This window comes from Myxocyprinus asiaticus, chromosome 22 (assembly GCF_019703515.2).
Source record: "Myxocyprinus asiaticus isolate MX2 ecotype Aquarium Trade chromosome 22, UBuf_Myxa_2, whole genome shotgun sequence".
In the NCBI taxonomy this organism is placed as follows: Eukaryota; Metazoa; Chordata; class Actinopteri; order Cypriniformes; family Catostomidae; genus Myxocyprinus; species Myxocyprinus asiaticus.
In genome coordinates this window covers 38,046,095-38,071,373 of record NC_059365.1, presented here as the reverse complement: position 1 = coordinate 38,071,373, position 25,279 = coordinate 38,046,095, and the positions used below count along the sequence as shown (strand labels likewise).

At 36.8% G+C, this 25,279-nt stretch overlaps 1 protein-coding gene and 1 long non-coding RNA gene across 7 annotated transcripts in view; both read right to left on the bottom strand.

The window, feature by feature from the left end:
* Positions 1-4,114: 4,114 nt before the first annotated feature.
* Positions 4,115-5,118, bottom strand: LOC127412737 (uncharacterized). The gene is made up of 3 exons (XR_007892472.1): positions 4,920-5,118; positions 4,504-4,578; positions 4,115-4,285 (listed from the first exon to the last, which is right to left on the bottom strand). It is a non-coding gene; the product is annotated as an uncharacterized LOC127412737 (long non-coding RNA).
* A 1,627-nt stretch (positions 5,119-6,745) lies between these two features.
* adam19b (ADAM metallopeptidase domain 19b) overlaps positions 6,746-25,279 on the bottom strand; it is a 42,270-nt gene continuing 23,736 nt past the window's right edge. For 3 of the 6 annotated variants that reach the window (XM_051649303.1, XM_051649305.1, XM_051649306.1), the window contains 18 exons: positions 23,300-23,504; positions 22,654-22,719; positions 22,089-22,160; positions 21,384-21,550; positions 19,241-19,325; positions 19,017-19,156; positions 18,439-18,616; positions 18,244-18,333; positions 16,863-17,058; positions 15,569-15,677; positions 14,978-15,191; positions 14,381-14,458; positions 12,447-12,555; positions 12,212-12,347; positions 11,444-11,531; positions 9,494-9,721; positions 9,196-9,290; positions 6,746-8,008 (listed from right to left, as the gene is read on the bottom strand). In XM_051649303.1, coding sequence (XP_051505263.1) covers positions 7,978-8,008; positions 9,196-9,290; positions 9,494-9,721; positions 11,444-11,531; positions 12,212-12,347; positions 12,447-12,555; positions 14,381-14,458; positions 14,978-15,191; positions 15,569-15,677; positions 16,863-17,058; positions 18,244-18,333; positions 18,439-18,616; positions 19,017-19,156; positions 19,241-19,325; positions 21,384-21,550; positions 22,089-22,160; positions 22,654-22,719; positions 23,300-23,504 — 2,287 coding nt within the window. In that variant the 3' untranslated portion in view covers positions 6,746-7,977. Of the gene's footprint in view, positions 8,009-9,195; positions 9,291-9,493; positions 9,722-11,443; positions 11,532-12,211; positions 12,348-12,446; positions 12,556-14,380; positions 14,459-14,977; positions 15,192-15,568; positions 15,678-16,862; positions 17,059-18,243; positions 18,334-18,438; positions 18,617-19,016; positions 19,157-19,240; positions 19,326-21,383; positions 21,551-22,088; positions 22,161-22,653; positions 22,720-23,299; positions 23,505-25,279 lie in introns of those variants that run through there. The other 3 variants (XM_051649304.1, XR_007892468.1, XR_007892469.1) reach the window with 3 other exon arrangements.

The following is a 25,279-nucleotide window of genomic DNA, read 5'->3' as shown; positions in this document are numbered from 1 at the left end:
TAAGTCAATATTTCATCATGCCATTTTTGTTACATTTTTGTTTATTAGCACAATTTGTACTGTTTTCAAGAATTAACATTGATATGCAGGACACATGCTTAATCCAGGGTTTCTGCAGGTTTGAAGAAATTAAATTTAAGACTTAAGACTTTTTAAGGCCAAATGAAAGAAAAATGTAAGACCACCTTTGCAATAATAATAAAAAAAATAAATAAAATAAAAACACATTAAATAATTCTTTAGCTGGTAAATACAAAACCACTGAGATTATTGGATGTCTATTGTGCATTTATGTGTGTCCTTTTATTAAATAAGTTAATACAACATTAAAACTCAATGAAATCATTAAGAATGCATGTAGCCTAAAGTATGTAGCCTATATTGTGATCCTTCTCTTTAGTCACTTGCTTTCCAGCAAGACGTGACGCAATAGACCAACGCTTTGGCAATGTCACCGCTTATATCAAACACGGAAGTGGTGGCAAAAACCATGCGTAAAAGATAAACTTTTATCGGATTACGTTGTTGAAAAATGATCCGAGGGCTCTCGTTGACTGCTGTGGTTTCAAGATCATCAACAGAGCTGACTGGACTGAGAAGATCATTTCAACTCACAACTTTGCAGCAAATATTTATAGTGAACATGATTACATGTTTGTTATTAACTCATATCATTATAGTAACTGTATCGCTTAGAATATGTTTGTATTTATGATGGTTTTGTGTCATACTTTCATTTAATCATCTAATCTGTCAAATCTAACACAACAGTCAGCGGGCTTTCTGTCACCACTTACTGCGCACGCGCTGACATTTTTGTAAACAAGAGGATTGGTCTCTAGACCTTATTCACAGTAGCGCCATGTTTGATTTTTAATGGGAATGGAAACGAGGCTGTGAGGGATAGAGTCACCATTTCTTCAATGGCATGCACGGTATAAATCTGTAAAAAGCTCCAATATCCCATCGGATTTTCCATAACTCATGTTGTCTGGAGTTTTTTTGTCTACTGAGTGTCCTTGAAAAGAGATTTATCCAATGTTTTGTCTGCAGAACGATCCAAAAATACTTTAAACTGCAGTACAGCACACTGAAGAAACTGTACGTCTATCCCGCAGAGACTCGTTGTCATTCTCGTCAAATTAAATATGGCGCTGCTGTGAATAAGATCTAGCATGTGCTGAATAACATTTATATTGTTTTTCTTGGCAGATACATTTACCAAATACTTTAACAGGTAAGTTAAAGGGCAGTTCATTTAAAAATCTGTCATCACTGCTCACGCTTGAGTCTGTATGAATTTTTCTCTGTCATGGAGCTAAAAAGGAGATGTTAAGCTAAATGTTTAGTCTAAGTCACCATTCACTGTCACTGCATCTTATTTTTCATTCAATGTAAGTGAATGGTGACTGAAACTCCCTAATTTCTCCTTTTGATATCCACTGAAATAAGAAAGTCATACAGGTTTGCAATAACATGAAGGTGATGACAATTTTCATTTTTGTGTGAAATATCTCAAGTAAAAGTCAAAACTCCTCAGTTACCTTAAAAATGGGCGTTTAAAGTTGACAATATGTACTGAAAATGTAAACAGATTAAATTATGAAAGAGAACTGTGCTGCATAATTAGTTATGATGTATACTGAAAACAGATTATATACTAAATATTAAATATAGATAATATATTTTCATATTATGTATATTATTAATATTATATTTTGTATAATTATATTATTATTATTTTGTATATTATTACAATTTTTTTTTAATTGATTCAGATGGCAGAGAAAATCCCTGTATATGTCAGATGGAGCTCAAGAGAGATGGAGATGAGAGATATAACAGGTGTAACTCTGCAGCTGAGTAGTTCTGTTAGCTTTACAATTCTTGTCAAAGGTAATGCAAAATAAGGAAGCGCCACGATTTGAAAGGCAAATTGCAATGTTGACAGCTTTGTCGATTATAAACAGGAACGACAGTGTTAGCTCATCGCTCGCTTACAGAGACGCATAACGCCATTTGCATTTCTGATTAACGGGTTTATGAAGGTTTATACATGTGTAACATTGTAAGTTCAGTAAAAATGCACTTCCCTGCGCGCGCTCACACTAAACTCAAGCGTCAGCTGCTAAATGACGGATGCACGAGAGAGAGAGAGAGAGAGAGATGATTTTGATTCTGCTGTTTTAAGCGTCTCCTCTATTCACGCCCCAAAATTTTAAGACCTCAGCAAATGAAATTTAAGACTTCTTGTAATTTATTTAAGATATTTAAGACTTTTTATGGCCTTAAATTTTAAAAAGTAAATTTAAGACTTAAGGACCCGCGGAAACCCTGTTAATCGGTACTGTCTCTTTAAGACTACCAGCTTCAGTCTGTAAGAGCATTTAATGAGAAAACGTGCATAATTTCTTTAGTGAATACATGTGTGATTAGAATTAAATGTTAACTCGTTGTTGATTAAAAACAACTGACTGTAAAGAACAGAAAGGGTATTAAAAGAGACATTATTCAATGACATATGGATCCGTGGATCTTGTCTTTGGACACACAGAAATAGTTAAACCAAACTTTTACAATCAACACACAGCAAAATGACCTCTGTGCTAATTTCTCCACTATAGCACTCAATCACGGGTGAAATCTGAACATTTACTAGCCAGTGGCAGTGGCTCAGACATTTTTAGTCGCATAGTGTGAGATTTGTTTGCACATGCATGTGATTTATTTGCACGTAGATTGTAAGATCGATTTTTGAGATTTAAGAATCGATATAGAGATCGTTCAAACGTTTTTTTGTTTTTTACTTCATGAAACTTCATGATTTTGCCCCCACTTCCTGTGGCTCAAATTGGTATATTTACATTTCCAGGAGTTACACACTCCACTCGACTGCACATCCTAACACAGAAACTGATTGTGTGCAGCAGTGCACACTTATTCATTACACATGACGCATGTCCCGGGCTTAATAAACACTGGAGCGGATTTACTGTATGGAGAATGGAGACTTCACCCGCAAGTGGTGAGCCAGGTGTGGGAGAGATACGGGCAAGCTGACATAACTTCACATCACCCTGAATATGCTCACTCACTGTCATCTGAACCAGAGTCAAAAGCGAAACCGCACAAGAGAGACCCAGCGTGCGCGCGATACGACTGAACGGCAGCCAGAGAAAATAATAGCTTTGAGATTTTAAACTTCAGCAAATTAAACTTGTTATTTTGTATATGTATGAATAGTGTCTAATAATGCATTGGCAATGTACGTTTAAGTTTATCTTGCCAATAAAGCTTCATATAAACAGAATCTGCCCATTTGATCCTATATTACAAAAGTTCACTGGAAAACGACAGAAAGATTTTGCCTGACTCTTAAATAAAGCATGACCACTGATTTTATGGCATGTAAACATTTACTTTCATCAAAGATTTACCTGTAAAAATAATATTTCAACATGTATATAAATAATTAAAATGAATGATGACTAACCAATTTCTTGCAAGTTCTTTGAGACAAAGCATAAGTAAGTATATTTGATTATATATGAATGTAATATGTACCATGATTAATCACAATTAATCACAGAAAACTGCGCTTAGTTCATATTTTTTTTTTTGTATTGATTCACATTTTTTTATTTTTTATTATTGATTCTAATTTGAATTATTTATTTTTTAATATATAAACTGCAATTATTTAAACTTATGGTCCCACTTTATATTAGGTGTCTTTATCTACTATGTACTAACATTAAAATACATACAATATAATGTACTTACTGTGTAACTACATGTAGTTCTGCAAAATTCTCACAAGATTCACCTTTGCTCCTACCAAGCTTGAGGTATGGGTAGGTTTAGGGTTAGGGTTTAGGATTAGTGGTTAAGGTTAACAGTGTAACTACAGATGTAATTCAATGCAGGTACTAACCCTAAATGTGTACAATACAACAACATGTCCATAATAAGTATGTTCTATGAAATGCTTAAGTACATAGTAATTAAAGACACCTAATTTAAAGTGGGTCCAAACATATTTGATCAAACATATTGAAGATTAATATATCTAATATGCGAGATTAAACAAGATAAAATATAACAGGTTCTTGCCAGGTGTGTTGGTCTCTGATCCTGGGTCAGTGGGGGATTTCTGCACAATGGGGCGCACCCCAAAGAGGCTCCACCTTTCACCTCCCCGTCCACCCCCTTCATTACCACCCATTGAAACGCTTGTGATGACACTGCTGATCTTAAACTGGGAGTATCAGGGGTGAACCAGCTCCTGTTTGAAAGAGGGATACAAATGATCAGGACATTACTTCCTCAATGCTTTATATTATTATTTTTGACTTATTTCACTGGGTTCACAGTGCAAAGATATAAATCGAGAATCCACAAATGAAACCAAAACTACACACACACAAAAAAAAAAAAAAAAAAAAAACAGTAATTTGCTACTAAAACATGACCACAAAGTGGCTATGAGCCTCTTGTTTTCACCTGTGACGTAGTGATGGGCTGTGCTGCGGCTGAACGCTTGTGCTCTCTGAAGTCCTCGCTTAGCATCTTCAACTACTAACAAAAGAGAAACAACAACTGTAATTAATACCCAAGTGTTTCATAAGTGCAGGACTTTATATAACGAGGAAATGTAACAGAACAATAGCCAATAATCGTAAATAAGTGCCCGTCCTGCTTAGATCATAACACAAGCCTCTCAAAAACAAGACCAGTTTACGCGTAATTAGTGTTAACATGCGTGACTGCTGATCGTAACACAATAATGCCATTTAGTGACGTTAATGTGAACCTTTTCGCTATTATAGTGTACTATGTGGTCATTTACTGGATTAAATCCAGGTCTTTAAAAGGCTCGAGTCCAAACATTAGAAGCTAGAAAACAGGCCCTTGTTTACCTTTTCCGCTCTATAGCTCGTTTATTGTCCGATCCAGAGGGGTCTTCCATTTGCTCCATGTTCTTAAATTAAATATTCGTTAGTGATATTCCAATAAAGAGGAAAAACACCGAAAATTCGTCGTTAAACGGGAGTTTTCACGCGAGCTCGGAGATGTCAAAGGAGAACAAGAACAACACGTTTATCCAAAATGACGGACCGGAAGTTCGTGTTTCAAAATAAAAGTCCACTGCTGCCGTAGGCCTTCCAGCCAAACAAGCAAAACTCACGAAATATTTTGCATTTATCTTGAGTGCCTCTTTGTTTGTAATTAGGTGAGTCTAGTGTGAGAATAATAGACAAATAAAGTTATTTGAGATGCAAAATTTAGACTCATTTGTGAGGCATCAAGGTAAGTAATACAAGGGTCATTCCTGGATTCGGACATAGTTAGGTCCCGTTTTTAAAGTGGTGGTTCACTAAAATGAAACGTTAAAAGCTTTTTAACAAGATGTTGATATGTCCTTTATTATGAATTAAAATAACTACTACATTAAAATATCTTGATCGTAACAGAATGTCTTCTTTGTGTCTTTTACCAATTGTATCTTATACTCGTGTCCCTGAGGCGCTTCACTGAAACAGTACCTAGAAAATAGTTCATAAAACGTGCACACTGTCTGTAATTTTTGTCATTAATGTGAACATTTATCTGTGCATGCTTTTATTATTATTATTTTATAAAAAAAAAACCAGGCTATAAAGTTTTGTCCCTCAGTCTGAACTCAACCCCTTCACACCAACCAATTATCAGCCCATAAAAAACTTTGGTTTCACCATATGTTCCATTAGCCAGAAGTGACATTATTCGGCTTTCTTCAACAGCGTGATGTAGAAAAAAGGTAAGCCAGATAATAATTTGAATTCTTATTTTGAAGTGTATAACAGTCAGATGGGTATGGTCAAGCTTAAAGGGATAGCTCACCCAAAAATTTTAATTCTCCCATCATTTACTCACCCTCATGCCATCCCAGATGTGTATGACTTTCTTCTGCTGAACACAAATGAAGATTTTCAGAAGAATTATTTCAGCTCTGTAGGTAAGTGAATGGCGGTCAGAGCTTTTAATGTCCAAAAAGCATATTAAGTCAGCATAAAAGTAATCCATACGACTCCAGAGGTTTAATCCATGTCTTCAGAAGTGATATAAGTGTGGGTGAGAAACAGATCAATATTTCAGTTCTATTTTACTATAAATCTCCTCTTTCACTTTCACATTTTTCTTCTTTTGTTTTTGGCAATTCACATTCTTGTGCATATTGCCACCTACTGGGCAGGGAGAATTTATAGTTAAAAAAAAAAAAGGACTTAAATATTGATCTGTTTCTCACCCACACCTATCATATTGCTTCTAAAGATATGGGTTTAATCACTGGAGTCTTATGGATTACTTTTATGCTGACTTTGTGCTTTTTTGGAGCTTCAAATGTTTTTGTGTAGAATCTGTTTCAAACCAATTCCATTTTGTCCGTGATGGAGTTGAGAACAAAAGGTGTCCAAATCAGAAAAAAGATGAAAATATTAAAAGGGAAAATATGATTTGTTAGAGGTTTAATATGTGCCTAATGTTGTTGAGTATTCAGACAATTAATTAAATGTTGTTAAAAAATATTGTTTTCCAAGTTTAAATATTACCAAATCCCAGGAATGACAACAAACACTAATTTATTTAATTTTTTAATTTAACATTTCTGTGCAGCTTGGTGTGATATCATTTACTATATTGAAAACTGAAAACTATAATTCAATTTACACTCCAAGAACAACAATAATAAAAATGCACAACATCAAGAATAACCAATGGAAATTTATTTCTGATGTGACATGGAAGGCATGGCATTAATGCCCATTTTGCATAGGACAAAATGTTTTTATTCTCATAATAACAGAAACTGAAATTAAGCCAAAATAAAAACTGTGGTGACCTTTTTTCCAGCTTCCTATGCAGTCTATAATATCAAGCAAACTTTACATCCACTATACACAATGTCTCAAAGAGAAATAAAATGAATCATTTTAGTTAAGGCATCATCATTGCATCTCAAATCTTAACATTATGAATGATGTACATCATGAAAAAGTCAGAAATCCAGTACATTGGTCATATAGTCTCCCAAAACATTAAGCATGATGAGAGATTATTATTATTCATCCAGGGAAAACAAGAGTAGATATTTCAACTCCTTCCCAAAAGGCTAAAAACAAAACTTCAGCTACACATTTACATGTATACATGTTATTTAAACCTAAAATACATTCCCTGTTTAATGCCCTTATTTAAAAAGAACATTTAATCAAATGTTATAAAAAATAAAATAAAAAGGTAATTAGAGAACATATTTCTCTCATTTAAGAATTCAAAAACAAAGCACAAGATGTAAACTCTTTCTTCCATCCCATAATGTCCAGCATCATTGCAAACACCCTTTAAGACAGGTTGTTTTTACCTGTTACTCAAAATTCAACATAAAAAACAGCGCTGTACAGTTTATCGGAGTTTCTAAACTATTATTGCTAAGCAAACAATCTTCTTACCTTTTTGAAATCTTGATTCTTTTTTTTTTTTTCCAGACTGGTTTCCTGAGCACAGATGCACCATAGCACTAAACTATATTTCCTGTCAGTTAGTTCATGACTAGACCAATCTGACATTTCCAGTTTACTCAGTTCATACAGTATAACACACTTCCATACAATAAAAACTCTACATTTCTTCTTCTTGGTGCAAAGTAATGTTTCAGATGACCCATGCTCTTATTGGATTATAATGCCATACTTCATATTTTTGATTGATCTTTTCTCTACGGTCTCTATAATATAATAGACATAACATAACAAATGGAGCATATGGCACATGAATAGTGGAACTGTACCCCCTGAAAAAAAGAAAATAATATGGTATCCTTAATTCTGTTTTCAAGTCAATAAGGCGAGCATCACTTTGTGTGAGGCAGTTTGATTGGTCACTCTTCAGGACATCTTCAAGGTGCAAGAGCATTCGGATGAGCTTCACTCAGAATCAGCTCTTTCCAGAAACTTCACTTTGGAACCTATGACACAATTATGGACATCAAAATGCCAGCTTATTATTATTACTAATCACTTTACAATTAATAGTAATTTTACCTAATAATTTTCTAATTTGAGTATATTTTTTTCTTTTCATAGTAGAGTGTGGCTATATCCTGAATAGCATACTAGCATACTACTTTCATATCTCTGCAGTATGTAGTGCATGTGATGTGCAGTATACAAATCTTCTGTATGATGGAACCAAAAATACATTGTTTTCACCAACTTAGACAGTAATGGAAGATAACCATATTTATTTCTGACATGACAGCTGCGCATCACTCGCTGAACTATACAGCCACGCCCCCTCTTACCAAAACACCACCAATACCGTTTAAACTGACACAAAGCATGTTCCCACGGTTGTCAAACACAACAGTAGCGAAATAGCGCCCTCAACTGACAAATTATAAATCAGAATATGGCATTAAGCCTCAATAATTCACTGCAATAACAACACTTATGATTGACAGGCAGGAAGCGCCTCAGACGCCGCCTGATTGGCTACAGAACGAATATGTCCGCAGACACTTTTCACAGAGATTATAACTGTCACAGTGATCGGTGTGATATCTCAGGGCAGTTATTTCAGTGATATCTTTCAGGGAGTATGATTATTTTTTGCACACCTTTCCATGAAAAAAGTCACCTACAGCACCTTAATGCATTTCTAACATTACAAGCTTCACATTTCTGCCTTTAAACCCTCCAAAAATTGGCCCCATTCACTTCCATTGTAGGTGACTCACTGTAACCACGATTTTTGCTTTTTTTTTTAAGAAAAGGAGGAACAAGTTGAAATGATTTTTTGTGGTAATCAACATTATAACACAGACGCTGTCAACTGAGCTTAACTTGTATTGAACCCATGATATTCCTTTAATACTTACTAAAAATTGTCTACATACTACCTATACAATATACATACTATAAAATAAAATAGTATGTGAAACAATGCATTATACAAACGATACACATTTTAAGCATTGCAGTGTGCTCTATTGTACACTACATAATTTGTCAAATGTAGCAGGTCTGTGTATTCCAGAGAAAATGTGCTTTATACTTTGCACAGTATACATTCTATACTGCCAAAATAGCAATAGTATTATGGTAATGCAAATATGTACATAGCCTATGACTTCCCCTGTCTCTGTGTAATTACCTGACATTTTGGAAGTGTCCAGAAGGGGGTATTAGATTGCTTTTCCCTTTCTGCAACATGGCTGCCAACACTGGCAAGCCATTCTTAGGCACCATCTAGATGGGACACAGCAATTAATGTGTAGTCATAGTCAGTAAACTGTTTATTATGCAAACAGAGTACTTAAATGTTATGGTGGATGATGATTGCATTTGTTCGAGTGCAAACTTCACTCTATGACTGATCAGTTCTGCAAATGTTGTCTTTGCATTTGCTCAAGACAAAAGAACAACATTAACCACAAGAGAAAAACACTCACCTCTGCAGCCTGGGAGGGTTTGGTCATGGGACAGGGTGGAGGGGGTCTGTTAGGGGGGAGTGGTCTTGTTTTTGGGGGAGCTGATGGAGATGGTTTGGAAGTCTCTGAATACTGTAAACTTTGATTTTGCGCAGCGTAGGCTGGGATTGGAGACGACTTCACAGTGGGTCGGACGATACAATGTCTGGATCGAGGTGGACCTGTAGGACTCGCCCGAGGACTGCGCTGCTGTGGAGATAACAAAATTAATTAATCCATTATTTTAATGGTCAAAAAGTTGTTAAATTGATTTTTCTTTGATTTTTAGATTTTGATTTACCCATTTGTTTTTCATAAACATAGCAAAAATACAAGTATTGTTAAGTACTGATCATATTGCACCTAAAATGTGAGTTACACAATATATACTTCCTGCTAGGGCTATCAATTGATTCAAAATGTGATGGAATTAATTACATGATATGCCGTTAATCAAATTACTTGGGGAAAAAAGTTGCTTTAGAAGTCAATATTTTGTTTGTTTTATACCCTTATCATTTAACATAAGCCTACAGTTAGCAATACGTTTTGCAATTGAGTTCATTAATTTGTCCTTTTTGTGTTCTTACAATCCACACTATTTTTAAATATAATGTCAGTAGGGCTGGGCGATATGGCAAAAAATATTATCACAATATTTATTTTCATATTCGATATTCATCACGATTCCACATGTTTGTTAGACCTCAAAAATGAATTAAGCATAACTTATTTCTTTACAAGTAAACTCCACTGGGTAAGCTACCCTTAAATTTAAAGTTCAAGAAGTATGCTCAGTTTGAGATTAAATCCTACATAAGGTGTGTGACCTCTTTTATGCTAAAAATTAGCATACCATTGAACTAAATACAAATAAACAGCAATTGTGTTGATGTTGGATTTGCTGTTGTGTTCAGTCGATAGCTGTATTGCATTGACAGTGCTGTTTTTTCAGTACACAATGATATCATATTAGCCGGATTAGCTAGTTGCTAGCTACCAGCTACCTAGCCTCATATGACAGTGGGCTATGTAGCCGCTAGCCAGCTAATACTTCCTAGTCAGCTGATTTAATGACTGTGATTCAGTTTATTAGTTCTGTGTATAAGTTATTGCATTTTTAGCAACACGCACCTTATCCGATCGTCTATGTAGGCTAAATAACGAAATGTACTCAAGTTTATGATCGATAAGTTTTTACTTGATAAATATCAATATCGTTTCATCATTTGTGTCAGTCGGACACTTTTGGAGCATCTCAATAGTTTTCAGCATCAGGAACGTCATGTTTTTAGGCCGCTGGTTCAAGTAATAGTATTTGAAATTATGAAAATTGTGTCTCGAGATCCCTGCATTCTGTTGTGCTTCATCCTGCTGTCAAGAAAGCGTCCTGTGTGAGCAGCTCTCATTCTGTGGCTGCACTGCTTGTGAGGTTTGTTGAGATGCACTGACTGCCCCATGCTGACGCAGCTCATAATAACATAAAGTTACATGTACTTCAAGCTTATATTGCTGCTAGGAAAATACATATTTTTATTACGGAATTTAAGTACGGGTCAGGAGGCAAGATTAATTTAGTAATTTTTTAACTTGTTTTTATCAAATTAATTGCACTAAATTAACACGTTAAATTGACAGCCCTACTTTTTGCTTATAGAACTGTTGTATAAAAGTGATATCACAACTCACTGCGCCATTGTACTGAATATCAGCACATAGGATGTGATTACCTGCATTTCCTTAACAGCTGAACCACAGCAGTGCCGATATTCAGTACAACAACACTCTTTGTGTGTTTCGCTACAGGGAGAATAAATGTGCATTCCTGGGATGGTGAAATGTGGGTAATTTTCAAGATGACAATAATGCATGAAACTGTGCTTTTGGATGGACATACTGGGAGCACATGCTGACAACAAAACAACTTCACACCTGTTCATCAGCGTGAGGTTTCTTTGGCTGGAACACTGGGTTGGCGTGACCTATGCTGTGACTTTTACACTCAAGGGAGTCTGGAACACTAACAAGAAAATAACACATTTGCTGACATCAGAACTGCCAAGAAGGACACATACATATTGAGATTACTTTAAGTTGTGGTTCTCAAGTGGTGGGTTGCGACCTAAAATAGGTTGTGGGTTTGTTCTGAGAGGTTAGGTCACAGACAGCAGATTAAAGAAATAATACTTATTGCAAATGTCAGAATGCAACTGCATAATCATGCATAGATAGGATGGCAGTATATAAATAGACTTATCAACTTTAAAAGGGAGGAAAAAATGCTTCCCATATTTTTTGTTGACATCACATGCCTTCCAATCAAATTCTACAGTGTTATTTTAACAGTATTAGGCAGATGCCAACATGAACATGGGCATGACATGGCTTCATCCTCAAAAACCATGAACAAAATTTGAAAGGGGAAAAAAAACCATGAAACGGTAGCGACTGTAATTTACACTCATGTTGTTTACAAAACTTATTTTCAGTCCTATGCAGTTCATGGTAATATTAATAAATTTTATTTTTCACATTTTATTTTAGGGACATTTTTGTTTACTTTTGTATGATAAGCAATTTTGTTACTGCATTGGGTCACCTTTTGATGTCCAATTTAAAATCTGGGTCCTGAAGAAAAACCAGTTGAGAACCACTGGTTGCGTATTTACACTTAAAATAGTTGAGAATTTTCTTGATTACTTGATGCATATTTGAGTAGCAGGAAGGGCGGAGCCTTTGAGGGGGCGGATCTTCTGTTTGCAGATGCAGCAGCAGACAGCCAGAACAGCCAATAGAAAAAACAGTGAGAGTAGAACCAGGACAAGATAAAGACTGCCTGCAAGCAATAAGAACAAAAAACTAACATTAGTACAAGGGCAAATGTTAAGCAGTACTTCAGTTACATGTTGTAGCATTTGTGTTTCAGCTGACTCACTGTGTGTGATCACAGGCCCACTGTCTACACTGCCCCCTGTACCTGTACTGTCACAAAAGGGCGGTGCCCAGCCTGAGTTACAATGGCAGTTGTGGTTGTTATTGCAAAGCTGCAGGGAAAGAGATGACAAAAACACAAACTTTAGTACCATTGCTAAGGTTTTGCCGGCTGAACTGTTCCTTTAAGCCAGGGGTCTGTTCTATGTTAATTATTGTTTAACTCTAAACACATTTTGTGAAAAACAATTAAAATATGCATTCCACAAATATACTATATTAAGTTAACTTCAACCAAAGCTAAAGTTAAGAAGATAAAGTTCTCTCCCATATATAAAAGGGGTTGTTCACTCAAAAATGAAAATCCTGTCATCATTGACTCATTGTCATCATTGGCTGGAGTCCTATTAAATACCTTTATGCTGCCTTTAGCTGCTTTTTGGAACTTCAAAGATCTTCCCACCATTTACTTGCATTGTATGGACCTACAGAGCTGAAATATTCTTCTAAAAATCTTGGTTTATGTTCAGTAGAAGAAAGAAAGTCATATAGATCTGGGATGGCATGAGGGTGAATAAATGATGAGAGAATAATTTTTGGGGTGAACTATCCCTTTAAGTAAAATGAAAATGTTATGAACAAGTATATGACTCTGAACATCAATAATTATTATTTTGATGGCTTTGCAATGTGAGCATCATAAAGTATGTAAACACATTAATATGGTTCTATAAGCATGTAATTATAGGCCAGACTTAAAGTAACTTTTGTCTTTGTGTCATCTTGGACTTACACTGACACCTAGTGGCTTGGATGCAGCATCATTTCAAATCAATAGTTTTCAGTTTCAGATGCCATTGTAGAAATGTAGTATTCACAGTCAGTCATGATTACTTTAATCAATGAGTGAAAGTGTCAAATAACAGGACGGTTACTGAGATTAAGCGAGAAGTATTCGGCTGGTCATGTGATTCTAACATGGCGGCCCCCATGTGCGGACCCTCTCCATGTAGAATAAAACAGCTTTTATAAGGTTACTGATATGACTGGAGTCTTCATTTTAATGTGAGTGCTCATGATTTCCTGCATATATTGCAAAATTACAATTCATGTCTTTAGGAGTTAAACTTTTTTTAATGAGGAACAAATTACTGAGTGCAAGTTTAAAGTGCAACACTCAGTTTTATACAATATGTAACAGGGAGTCCCTGTTCCATCTCTCTATCCACCAGCTTTCTGCTGTATGTTTAGTGCATTAAAAAAAACACAGTTTCACCCACTCAAATTAACCCACACATTTGTAAGGAACTGAAATAATTTTCTGTTTAAATCATTGCTTAAATTAGCCAAGCTGAAATAGTCAAGACCCCACCCACATTGGAATTAGATGCCTTCATAAGTATTATTAACCCATATGATTAATTGTGAGAATATGTGACTCCAGCCAGGTCTCCTAAGCAACCAAATTGGCCCAGTTGCTAGGGAGGGTAGAGTCACATGGGGTAACCTCTTCGTGGTCGCTATAATGTGGTTCGTTCTCAGTGGGGCGCGTGGTGAGTTGAGCGTGGATGCCGCGGTGGATGGCGTGAAGCCTCCAATTTCTCAATGCGCTCAACAAGCCACGTGATAAGATGTGTGGGTTGACGGTCTCAGACGCGGAGGCAGCTGGGATTCGTCCTCCGCCACCCGGATTAAGGCGATTCACTACGCGACCACGAGGACTTAAAAGCTCATTGGGAATTGGGCATTCCAAATTGGGTGAAAAAAAATAAAAATAGTGAGAATATGATTATTTTCATTGACGGTATATTTGAGTCATGAAATTAAGAGGAAATTATGTAAACAGTATATGCATTGGGACGGCCGATCTGCTATGGCCATGTATGTATAAAGTGAGCCAGCTCTATGCAGAGAGATGTTATATAGTTTCCCACCTACCCCATGGCCATGACATTTGGCATTGCAGTCATCTGATTGCAGAAAAGACGCATTGCGGCATTCCCCTTCAAAACAAATCTGTTCAGACAGACAATGATGGAAATGAGAGAGTGAGAGGGAAATTGCATAAAAATTGGACCAACTGGAAAGGTTTCTCAAGAATGCTCCAAATACAGAATTGACTTTAAATACCTAGAAACTGTTAGAAGAACACAATTGAAGCAGGAAGTTGGGACATATCGAAGGGCTTGTCCTTTTTACTTTTAATAGCTAATAGCCTAGTTAACATCACAGCTGTAAACTATGATTTGCTACTCGTAATTACTAGTCAAAGGCAGGTAGTGTTAGGGGAAGAGGCAGACATTTTCATTCTAGGGGGCATTTTATTGGAAAACAATTTCTATATGCACTAATGTACTAGTAGATAAGTCATGGTCCATTTTGGAAAAGAAATACAGTAAATTTTAAATATGTAGATCTGCTAAAAGTTGATTTTATAAACGTATGGACTCAAAGCTAATAGACAGACTAAAAGTCACAAAACCAAGATTTTTATGTTATGAGGAGTCAAAATCTTTGTATGTGGTCAGTACCTACCGCGTTCTCGCCACATTTGGTGCCGGTTAGAACCAGGCCTGGGTCTAGAGTGTCTCCCTGGTTCTCCTCACCCATCCCAAGTTTGTACACATGTGTCCCTCTGCACAGGATCTTCTGTTGACCATCCTGGATGTTGGTGTCAATGGAGACAGCGTTGGATTCAATAGGCTTGCTGGCAGCACTCAGGCACTGAATCTTTCCACATTTAGCATTCCTAAAACGAAAACCAACAGCATCATGTGTCACTCCACAACATGATGACAAAATTATGGCCGCATTATTGCTACCATGTCAATTACCAGAAAATTCTATAATGAGCCTTATTTGCATAGAAAGGATGAATGAATGAATGTTACATTTATATAGCACTTTTCTGACACTACACTCAAAGAGCTCTCCTCAACCACCACCAGTGTGCAGATATGGCTGCCGACATGGCAAGCATGGCGCAGTGCTATACCAGTCAGTGCAAATAGTGTCTGGTAAAGTTAGACTGCAGGTGATATGTGAATAAGATGTAGGTTTTTAGATGTAGGAGTACTGTTTAGTAAATTCGCCCCTGACTGTATGATTTTAGTAAATGGATCTCACCTCTCCGTGCAGCTTCTGTATTTCCCCATCAGGTCTTTGCCACAGTTTCCAAAAGAATCACCTGCTTCATTTACTTTAGTAAAGCAAAGACCAGGAGCAGGGCGGGCATCTGAGAATAGAATAGAATAATGTAGAATAGAATGGACACAAATGAGGCATCAATCATGTCTCAAACATGCACTTTATTATATCTCAGCTGGGCACAAGGGCTTTCACTGGTTGCCAGAGAGAGCAGCAGATGGCATCACATTCAGATACTAATATTACAGCCAAGCACAGTATCTCCTCTGTATGATGTACTACAGTAAACAGTATACCACTGAGAAATGTGAAAGCACCCAAAAAATATGAAATCATAATCAATTTTGAGGACTCCACTAGTCTATATTCTTCATAATTACATAATTTAAGACAATTAAATGGTATAAACACAAAAACAAAATTAGGATAATGTTGGCACTAAAACACATTGTACTAAATCTGGTACTTCTCCTTAGTCTGAAGTACTAAATCTGGTACTTCTCCATCTTTCTATTATTTCCTGTCTCTTTTCTCACAATACCTGCCTGTAAAATGGCAAAAGGTGCAAAATAAACAAGATAACTAAATAGTTAAAGTTTCTAGATGCAAACTCTGATGTTGGCTTGAAAGCCTGCGAGTTTAAAGTGGCTAAAAGTTTGATGGTTACAGACATTACAGTAAAACAAACAACCAGCTAGCTAAATGAAAAGTGAGATAGATAAATAGATGTTGCTAGGCATTGCTAGCATGTTTTAACATGTAGCTACTGCTAGCATTTTGCTAGATGTTGCTAGCAGGTTACAGCATGTAGCAAGGCATTGCTAGCATTTTGCTAGGTTTTGCTAGCGTGTTTTAGCGTGAAGCTAGGCATTGTTTTCATGTTTTAGCATGTTTCTAAGCATTTCTAGTATGTTTAAGCTGGTGGCTACGGTGTTCTGGCCAGTTGTTAGCAGGGTTTATTGGGATTTTTGATGTGGCGGAACCCTAAGGGTGGGGGTGAGAGTGGGAGGGGTTGTCGGCTGAACTTGGTTTTAGGGTGTCACTTTAAATTTAAACCTTTAAATCTGGAGATTTTACAAACACAAAGTAGACGCTTTCCCATTGCATTGAACATGAAAAAGTTGTTATATGGGATGTTATAGGGACTCATGTGACTTGATTTTTAAAGTTGTTATTACAACAGACCTCAAAACTTTTTAAAGAACAATTTTCTGCAAAAAGTGTGACTTTGAGCCATAACACTCTTTACACTTCTGTTTAGATAAGACCTTACCTTTGCCCCAGAGAGAGAGGCACTGTTGCTCCAGTGTCAGGCACATGCCCGTGTAACAGTAGGCTTTGTCTCCTGCACAGCTGCTGCCATCCACCAGGTAAAAGTTAGCAGGACACGACTCTGATTTGCCATCACAGAATTCAGGCAGGTCACAAGAGCCTGATGGTGGACGACACATCACTCCCGGATTCTTCAGCTGGTTAGGGATAAGCAGATTGAAAGAAGAAAAAGATCAAACTATTAAAGGAATATTCTGGGTTAAATATTTTGGTTTCAAGTTAAGCTCAACAAACAGCATTTGTGGCATAATATTGATTACCACAAAAATTTATTTCGACCTTTTTTTCTTTAAAAAAAAAAGCATAAATCGTGTTTACAGTGAGGGACTTACAATGGAAGTGAATGGGGCCAATTTTTGGAGGGTTTAAAGACTGAAATGTGAGTTTAAACATGCTGTAAGTTGTTTTAATCCAAATTTTTGTGGGAATACAGAGTTTTTAGCATTATGTCATCATGGCAATGAAATAGTAAAATTGGACATAACTTTACACAGAAAATGTTAGTAAGCGATTTTATCATACTAAAATCATGTTAAAGGAATATTCTGAGTTCAGTACAAGTTAAGCTCTATCGACAGCATTTGTGGCATAATATTGATCACCACAAAAAATTATTTCGAATTATTTTCTTTAAAAAAGCAAAAATCTGTGTTCCAGTGGGAAGTGAATAGAGGCCAATTCGTAAACGTTAAAATACTCATTATTTCAAAAGTATAGCCACAAAAGACATAAAGAATATGCGTGTAAACATGATTTTAGTGTGATAAAATCACTTACTTTTCTGTGTAAATGTATAGAAAATGTTATGACTTCGTTGCCATGATGATGTAATGTCAACAAACCCTAAAATTACTGTAAAAATTACGATTTAAACAACTTTACAGCTAAAAAATAACACATGAATTTTAACAGAAGAATTAATGCAAGTGCTTTTATAAAATTATAAGCTTTACATTTCTGTCTTTAAACCCTCCATAAACTGGCCTAATTCACTCCCATTGTAAGTGACTCACTGTAACCTCCATTTTTGCTTTTTTTTTTAAAGAGAAGGGGGGTCAATTCAAAATGTATTTTTGTGGTAATCAATATTATGCCACAAATGCTGTCGATTGAGCTTAACTTGTAATGAACCCGGAATATTCCTTTCATTTTAAGGGTCAGAGAGAGGTTGGAAATGTTCATGTAAAACTAAATTATAACTGGAGAAAGTAACCAAAGTGGTGGCCACATTAAAAAAAATTTAAACTTCAGATTTTGCCGACACAGCATTAAAACATTAAAATGGTGCAGCGGTTTGGTAGAGGAGTTTGGCAGGAAGTCACCTTGCACTCATGACAGCAGACTCCATGTGCACACTCGGCTCCGATCTTCAGCGTGCAGTTGTTGGCATTACAGCAGGGACTTGAACACTCCTTTGTATGGAAACAGAAACAGGGAAAATGTGAGCATGAAAGACCACTTGGAATAAAAACGTGGGAGAAAGCGAGTGAGAGGAAGTAATAAAAGTCTCTCCAGACCTCAACATCTCCACAGTCACACTCTTCTCCTTCCTCCAGGTATCCGTTTCCACAGCGATGGCCTCCGTACATGACCTTGGTGTTGGGAGGGTTGAACAGACACTTCCCCCCGCCCGCGCTCAGGTAGCGCTTCAGCTCCTTCTCATTGCAGGGGTTAAAGACACGAGGGAACGGATGCCTGTGAAAAAGAGTAATACAGCAGATGCTAACGAATGTGTTTCCTGAATAAAATGGAGTGTTTTTAGAGCTTTAGAATTTTATTGGCTCTTTCATTCTCGGCATGAAGTCATCTCTGCCCAGCACTGCCCATTCAGTACCTCCAACAACAAAATAAAGCAGCTAATAAAAAGTTACAGACCTCAAGAGAATTATGTATGGTAGCCTACATTTCTTACAGTTTAGTAATTCTTCATTGTCTCTTAATGAAAATAACTTTGTGCTAAGAACAGGAATGTGTATTAAAAAATTAAACAGTGTCAGTTTTTACTTTATGTTGACTTTAAGTACAAGGGCTTTCTATACCAAGTTCTACCCACTTTTTGTTAGGTAAAATCCAAGCATCCTTTCATTCAACTAACCCTGTGGCAGCAGCCATGATGCAGCCTCCATCATCAGGTTGGGCGAGACAGCAGCCTGGACTGTCATGACTCATACCGAAGTTATGCCCCATCTCATGAGCCATAGTAGCAGCAACACCAACAGCATTGTCAGAGTGGTCCTACAGAGAGATAGGGATTGAATCTAATACACAGATACACAGGCCAATAAAAACCCAATGGAATAATGCGGTAGGTATTTTTACCGAATTGACTCCACCTGACTGGTATTCAGAACACATGGCTTTTAGGGGTGCCAGACCAATGATGGTGCCCTGAAATGACACGCCCCTATAAACAAAATACAGACTGCTGTTTTACTACCAATAAAACCATGGCAAAACCAAATTAATCAGAATCAGAATGAGCTTTATAGCTAGGGAAAAAACTGTTCCTGTGCCTAATGGTTCTGGTGCTCAATGCTCTGAGGGCAACAGTTCAAAAAGGAATTGGGCTGGGTGAATGGGGTCAAGAGTGATTTTACCAGCCTTTTTCGTCACTCTGGATGTGTACAGTTCTAGCAGTGTGGGTAGAGGAGTGCCAATCCTCTCAGCAGTCCGAACTGTCCTTTGTAGTCTTCTGATGTCTGATTTTGTAGCTGCACCAAACCAGTCAGTTATTGAAGTGCAGAGGACAGACTCAATGACTGCTGAGTAAAACTGTATCAGCAGCGCCTGTGGCAGGTTGAACTTCCTCAGCTGGCGAAGGAAGTACAACCTCTGCTGGGCCTTTTTCACAATGGAGTCAATGTGTGTCTCCCACTTCAGGTCCTGTGAGATGGTAGTGCCCAGGAACCTGAATGACTCCACTGATGCCACAGTGCTGTTCAGAATGGTGAGCGGGGTCGATGCTGGGGTGCTCCTAAAGTCCACAATCATCTCTACTGTTTTAAGCGTGTTCCGATTAAACCATACTGACTAGAAAAATTTTGAATTTTTAGTGTAGGGCACGGGAGGTATTGTAAGGGAGGCTCGGAAGACTGAAATAGTTGAAATATACTTGAAATATAATGCTTGAGTGATATGGACAATTTTATGTGCTTTTGGAGTTTGAAATTCACAATCACCATTCTCTCAACCCTCACCTTTGTTTTAAATAAAGTCACATGAAAAAAGTAATATTAGTTTGGAATGACTTGAGAGTAAATTTTGTCAGAATTTGTATTTATTTAATTTTTTTAGGTTATTTTTTTTTTTTTTAAATTAATCTGAACACTTTGGCACTTTTTGGCCTCTGAATAAATTGTCTTTAAGATTCTTTCTATGGACATCGTGTGCAAGCTTTTCCCTTCCTTGCATTTTTTTTTTAATTTATTTATTATGCCTACGCACTTAAAGGTGCTCTCAGTAATTTTTTCCTCATTAAAAAAGCTGTACTCCTTAGAAATGAATTATAAATTTGAAACATGTATAAAATCATTAAATCACATCCAGTCATATCAGAAACCTTATAAAAGCTGTTTTATGGAGACGGTCCGCACATGGGGGCTGCCATGTTAGAATCACATGACCAGCCAAATACTACTCGTTTAATCTCAGTATCCATCCTGTTATTTGACACTTTCACTCATTGATTGAAGTAATCATGGCTGACTGTGAATTGTGAATTTTTACATTGCCATCTGTAACTAAAAACTATTGCGTTTGAATGATGCTGCATCCAAACCACTAGGTGTCAGTGTAAGTCTAAGACGACATGAAAAAAAACTTACCGAGTGCACCTTTAAGTAACGAAGATATAGCATGTTTTTCAGTGTTTTGTGTGGACCTGTCAGCTTTTTTTTTCTTTATTCAGCAAAACAGTGAAAACTGAAAGAATGCATGCAGTTTTCACTGTATTTTTTAAATAACACTTTTCGTTATTCAAAAGAAAGAGTGACATGAAAGAAAATGCAGATTTTTTTATTTTATTTATTTTTTTATTAAAACCAAGAAAACTTGAACATATATATATATTTTTTTTTTCATAATTATATATCATTGCAAAAGCTTTTCTAGTTTCAAAGGGGCCATAACCAAATAAAAATTGAGTACCCCTGCTCTAGGATCTTCAGCTAAATGTATATATATAACAGGACTGAATCTAGGGGAGTACTGGGGTGGGCTGTGCCACCCTTATGCCCCCCCAAGCGCAAGTGAAGCAAAGGGTTGATTTGTATCTTCATGGCGCTAACCCTAAACCCTAACCCTAACCCTGGTGAAATGTGCTGAACTTGAAAGACATTTGCATTAAAATTAGAGTTCCGTTGGTGTTTATTTTGTAATTAATGATCATCTGACTACTCATTATCCATCTTATTACAAGACTACTTGCCAAATAAATAAAAAATGGACATAGAGTGGGACTTACGTTACAAGCTGAGCATTGTCATTGGGCAGCTGTGGCAGCTGTTTCCTCCTCCAGTCCAGAAACGCACCCAGAGTGCTGTAGGGGTTGTCGGAAACACTGATCTTATCGTTATCATTCCAGATCTCCAACCAGATCAGGGCAACACGGATGTTCAGTGTTTTATAATACTGGAAACATCAGATCACACAATAGAGAATATTAGGCTGTTTTCACACCTGGCTCGTTTGGAGCATTCTGTAGTACCATGCAGCGACGTTTTGTTTAAAGGTTGCGTCTCAATCAGCTCCCTAGTTCAGTACTCATGGTACTGATCAGAGAGTCAGACATTTTTAGGGCTGTCTCAATCGAAACGTGAAAATTCGACCTCGTGATTGTGTTGCAGGTGATTGAGTCATAAGTGTCCCAATGTTCAGTGGATGAACACCCTTGCCAGTGTCCGAATTCATGTTTAAGATATAGACTGCTGATTCATGACATAGGGAGCTAGGGAGCTGATTGAGACGCACCCACATTTTTGATTCGTCTTGAAATGTTGCCTTGAGAAAGCGAACCGAACCACACTATAAAATACAACATTTTAACAATTTTAGCCAGTTTTAGAACAAATCAAACTACATCCAGGTCTGAAAATACGCTTAGAGTCCACTTACGGATATAGAATTTCAAAGATAATGTGTCTAACAGTACAACTCACAGCTCTCTCACCTTATCCACAAAGTTGGCTGCTTCAAGCAGCTTAGTTTTGGTCCTTTCAAGGTCCCGACCGTGTTTCACAAACTGCACAAGAGACACAAAGTCTGTCATTGTTAGTCTTTGACCTTAAAGGTGTTGAAATTATTTTTGTGTCACATAAGAATACTCTATTAGAGCTCTTCTGATTCAAGACAGGAAATAAGCCATAATCTGCAGAGGTATCATGGGGTGAGTCATCAAAAAGGCAGTATACGCTGTCAAATTGAACATAGCTCTAGGCCTGTCAGTTATTGCAGCTGAAATTTGTTCACACAAAATTGTTCACACAAAATTAGCAGATGATGTTATTCAAAAAAGCATCCAAAAAGCTGCTGTATTCTACCTGGTGTTGTGTGCACATTTACGAGTGCCGCCATGTTTAGATCACATGGAGGGTCGAATATTACTCAATAATCTCCTGTAATTGGATGCATTTCTACATGGCATCAGTTACTGAGAACTTCTGCGCTTACCTAATGCTAAATCTACACTGTTAACTGTCATTGCAACAAAAACAAAAATGACTGAGTGATTTTACCTCTGCATGGTCAGCCACCACCATCAGCTCCACATATTTCATGCTACTGCTGACATCCCTTCTTTCCTGCAGAGAGATAGGACGAGATAGAGATGAAAATAAACTAGATTTGATGTAGCACAAAAGCAGTGCTGAGTCACTGCCTCCAAATGCGATTTTAGATGTGAGACACGTCTAATAGAGACTGGTGTACATCCTGTGTCTTCAGTTGGGGACAGACAGTCTATTCATTTATGCTATTGCAAAGAACAAAATGTCCTTGGTTTTGTATCACTTTACTCAGCTTTTCTCATTTATTTAAATGACAAGTTTGATTAAACAACCTGTGTGAACTGACTTCAAACATCCACTACAAATCACCTTGAAACTGCTTGGTTATTGCAAAATGGACAGAAAAGAGAAGTTGGTAAAGTATGCAATGACATGCATATCTAATGCAATGACATGCATGCATTTTTAGGTGCAGCTTAGGTGTCCAAATACTTTATGGGGCCACTGTATATTGGGACTTTTCTGAACCGCCCAGCAACCAAAAGTTGGACAGTTAGCCCATTCACAATAAACATACACTGATCCAACAGGATGTCTCTTTTGGATTCAGGTCAGGGGTTGTTGTACAGCAATCCCATGTTTTCTATGATCTCACCCTACTGATTCGCTGAGGCCATGCCATTACATCAATCAGCTCTTGAAGGCTTTCCGTGTGATTCCCGTCTCCATGGAGATGTCCGCAGGTGCCCACTGGCAGTTTCAGGCTTTGAGCGTTGTACACAGCATGTCCCTGAGAGTGTGTTTGGTTAGCTAGCGGTTCGATCATGTAGCTCAAGCTGTTGTTGAGTGTTATCAAGCCCCTGGGAAAAGAAAACATGTCAAAAACAAGGATATTTGAACATAGAGATTCAGTATTAAAGAGGCCATATTGAAAAAAAAATATATATATCATTTAATTATTTTTCCTTGAGGTCCACTCATAATGCTGACAATATTTTCATATTTTAGTTTTTCATGACCATTTTTCACCCTCTCCCTGAAACTTTAAAATAAAAATAACTTTTGATACTGTGTACATTTATATGTTTATGGATTGGCCCCATTCACTTCCGCTAAATGTTAATTTTTCTAAATAAACAGGGGATGAATGCTCCAGTGCTCACACATGAGCTGCCGGTTTGCTGTTAAATGCAATGCATTTTTTAACTGTCCCATACTTCATTAACAGTATCTTTGCAAGGCCTGCATTACATTGTGACAGAATCACAAAACAATCCGTGCTGAAATGTGCCACACAAGCTGTTAAAATCAGAATTAAATGGTCAGGGACCTTGTTAAAAATAAACTCCAGCCACTTGTTTCGAACAATGGGATACTTCAGTAGTATATGCAGAGCAGTAGATGCTACACACAAGGCACATTGGCATGAGCCGTTTTGCAGCTTAGTTTCAATAAATGTTCTTTTTGGGACTGAAATTTATAGTACATTTTCATAGTACTTCAAGCAATTTTATCTTGAAAAATCAAGGAAAATTTGATTCCTCATGATCTGACCCCTTTAAAGGGGATAAACAGGATAATGAGCATTTAAATGGACAGACAGGATGGAAAACTCTCAGCTGGATTTGCATGGGAAGCAGAGTGCAATACATGGACCGTCACTACACAAAATGATCTTTATCCCGGATGGGAGGGTGAAGAAAGAGGGGAATAAAGCTGAATTGATAGCCAAGTCGTGTTTATGCTGAACTGGGCTATTTAAGCAAAAGCACATTTCCTTGCTTCCTGGATATCCAGTTTTCCCCAAACACACAATCCTTCATACACATACAACACTTCACAGATGTGCGCTGACGCCCAACTCTTAATGAAAATGCATGCACTGCAAAAATACAAAACATACACAGATTGCACAGCACAAAAATAAGACAAAATTAAATATTAAGATTAAAGCTGAAGTGTGTAATGCTAAAATACTTTCTTCTTTCCCAGCGTACTATGCAAAGACAACTATAAACAAGCCATTTTTAGCAGTGGCATAGCAATTAACCCTCGGGCCCTTATGCAGAGATTTTGTAGCGGGCCCCAAAATCTCCAGCAGAAACAAGTGGCACGGATTGGCGTCATTGTAGTTACATATTGCAGGAAGACGCAATACCAAATGCAATGTTTCGCAATCGGCCTATTATCTCGTAAAGTAATACTGTATCAGTAATAGGCTATTAGTATAGTAGATGAATGTTTTCTGTCTCTAGACTATGCTATATATATATATATATATATATATATATATATATATATATATATATATATATATATATATATATATATATATATACAGGGTTGAGAGGGTTACTTTTGAAATGTATTCCACTACAGATTACAGAATACATGCTGTAAAATGTAATTTGTAACATATTCCATTAGATTACTCAAGGTCAGTAACGTATTCTAAATACTTTGGATTACTTCTTCAGCACTGGTAGATTTTTTTCACTTGTTTTGACTATAAAAACTCTGCCAGTACAATAAGACAAAATACACATGTTAAAAATACATTCTCTGAAAAACCCAAATATCTTATGCAGTGTTGTTTCTAAAACAAGATAAATCAAATTGATCTTGTTTTAAGGAT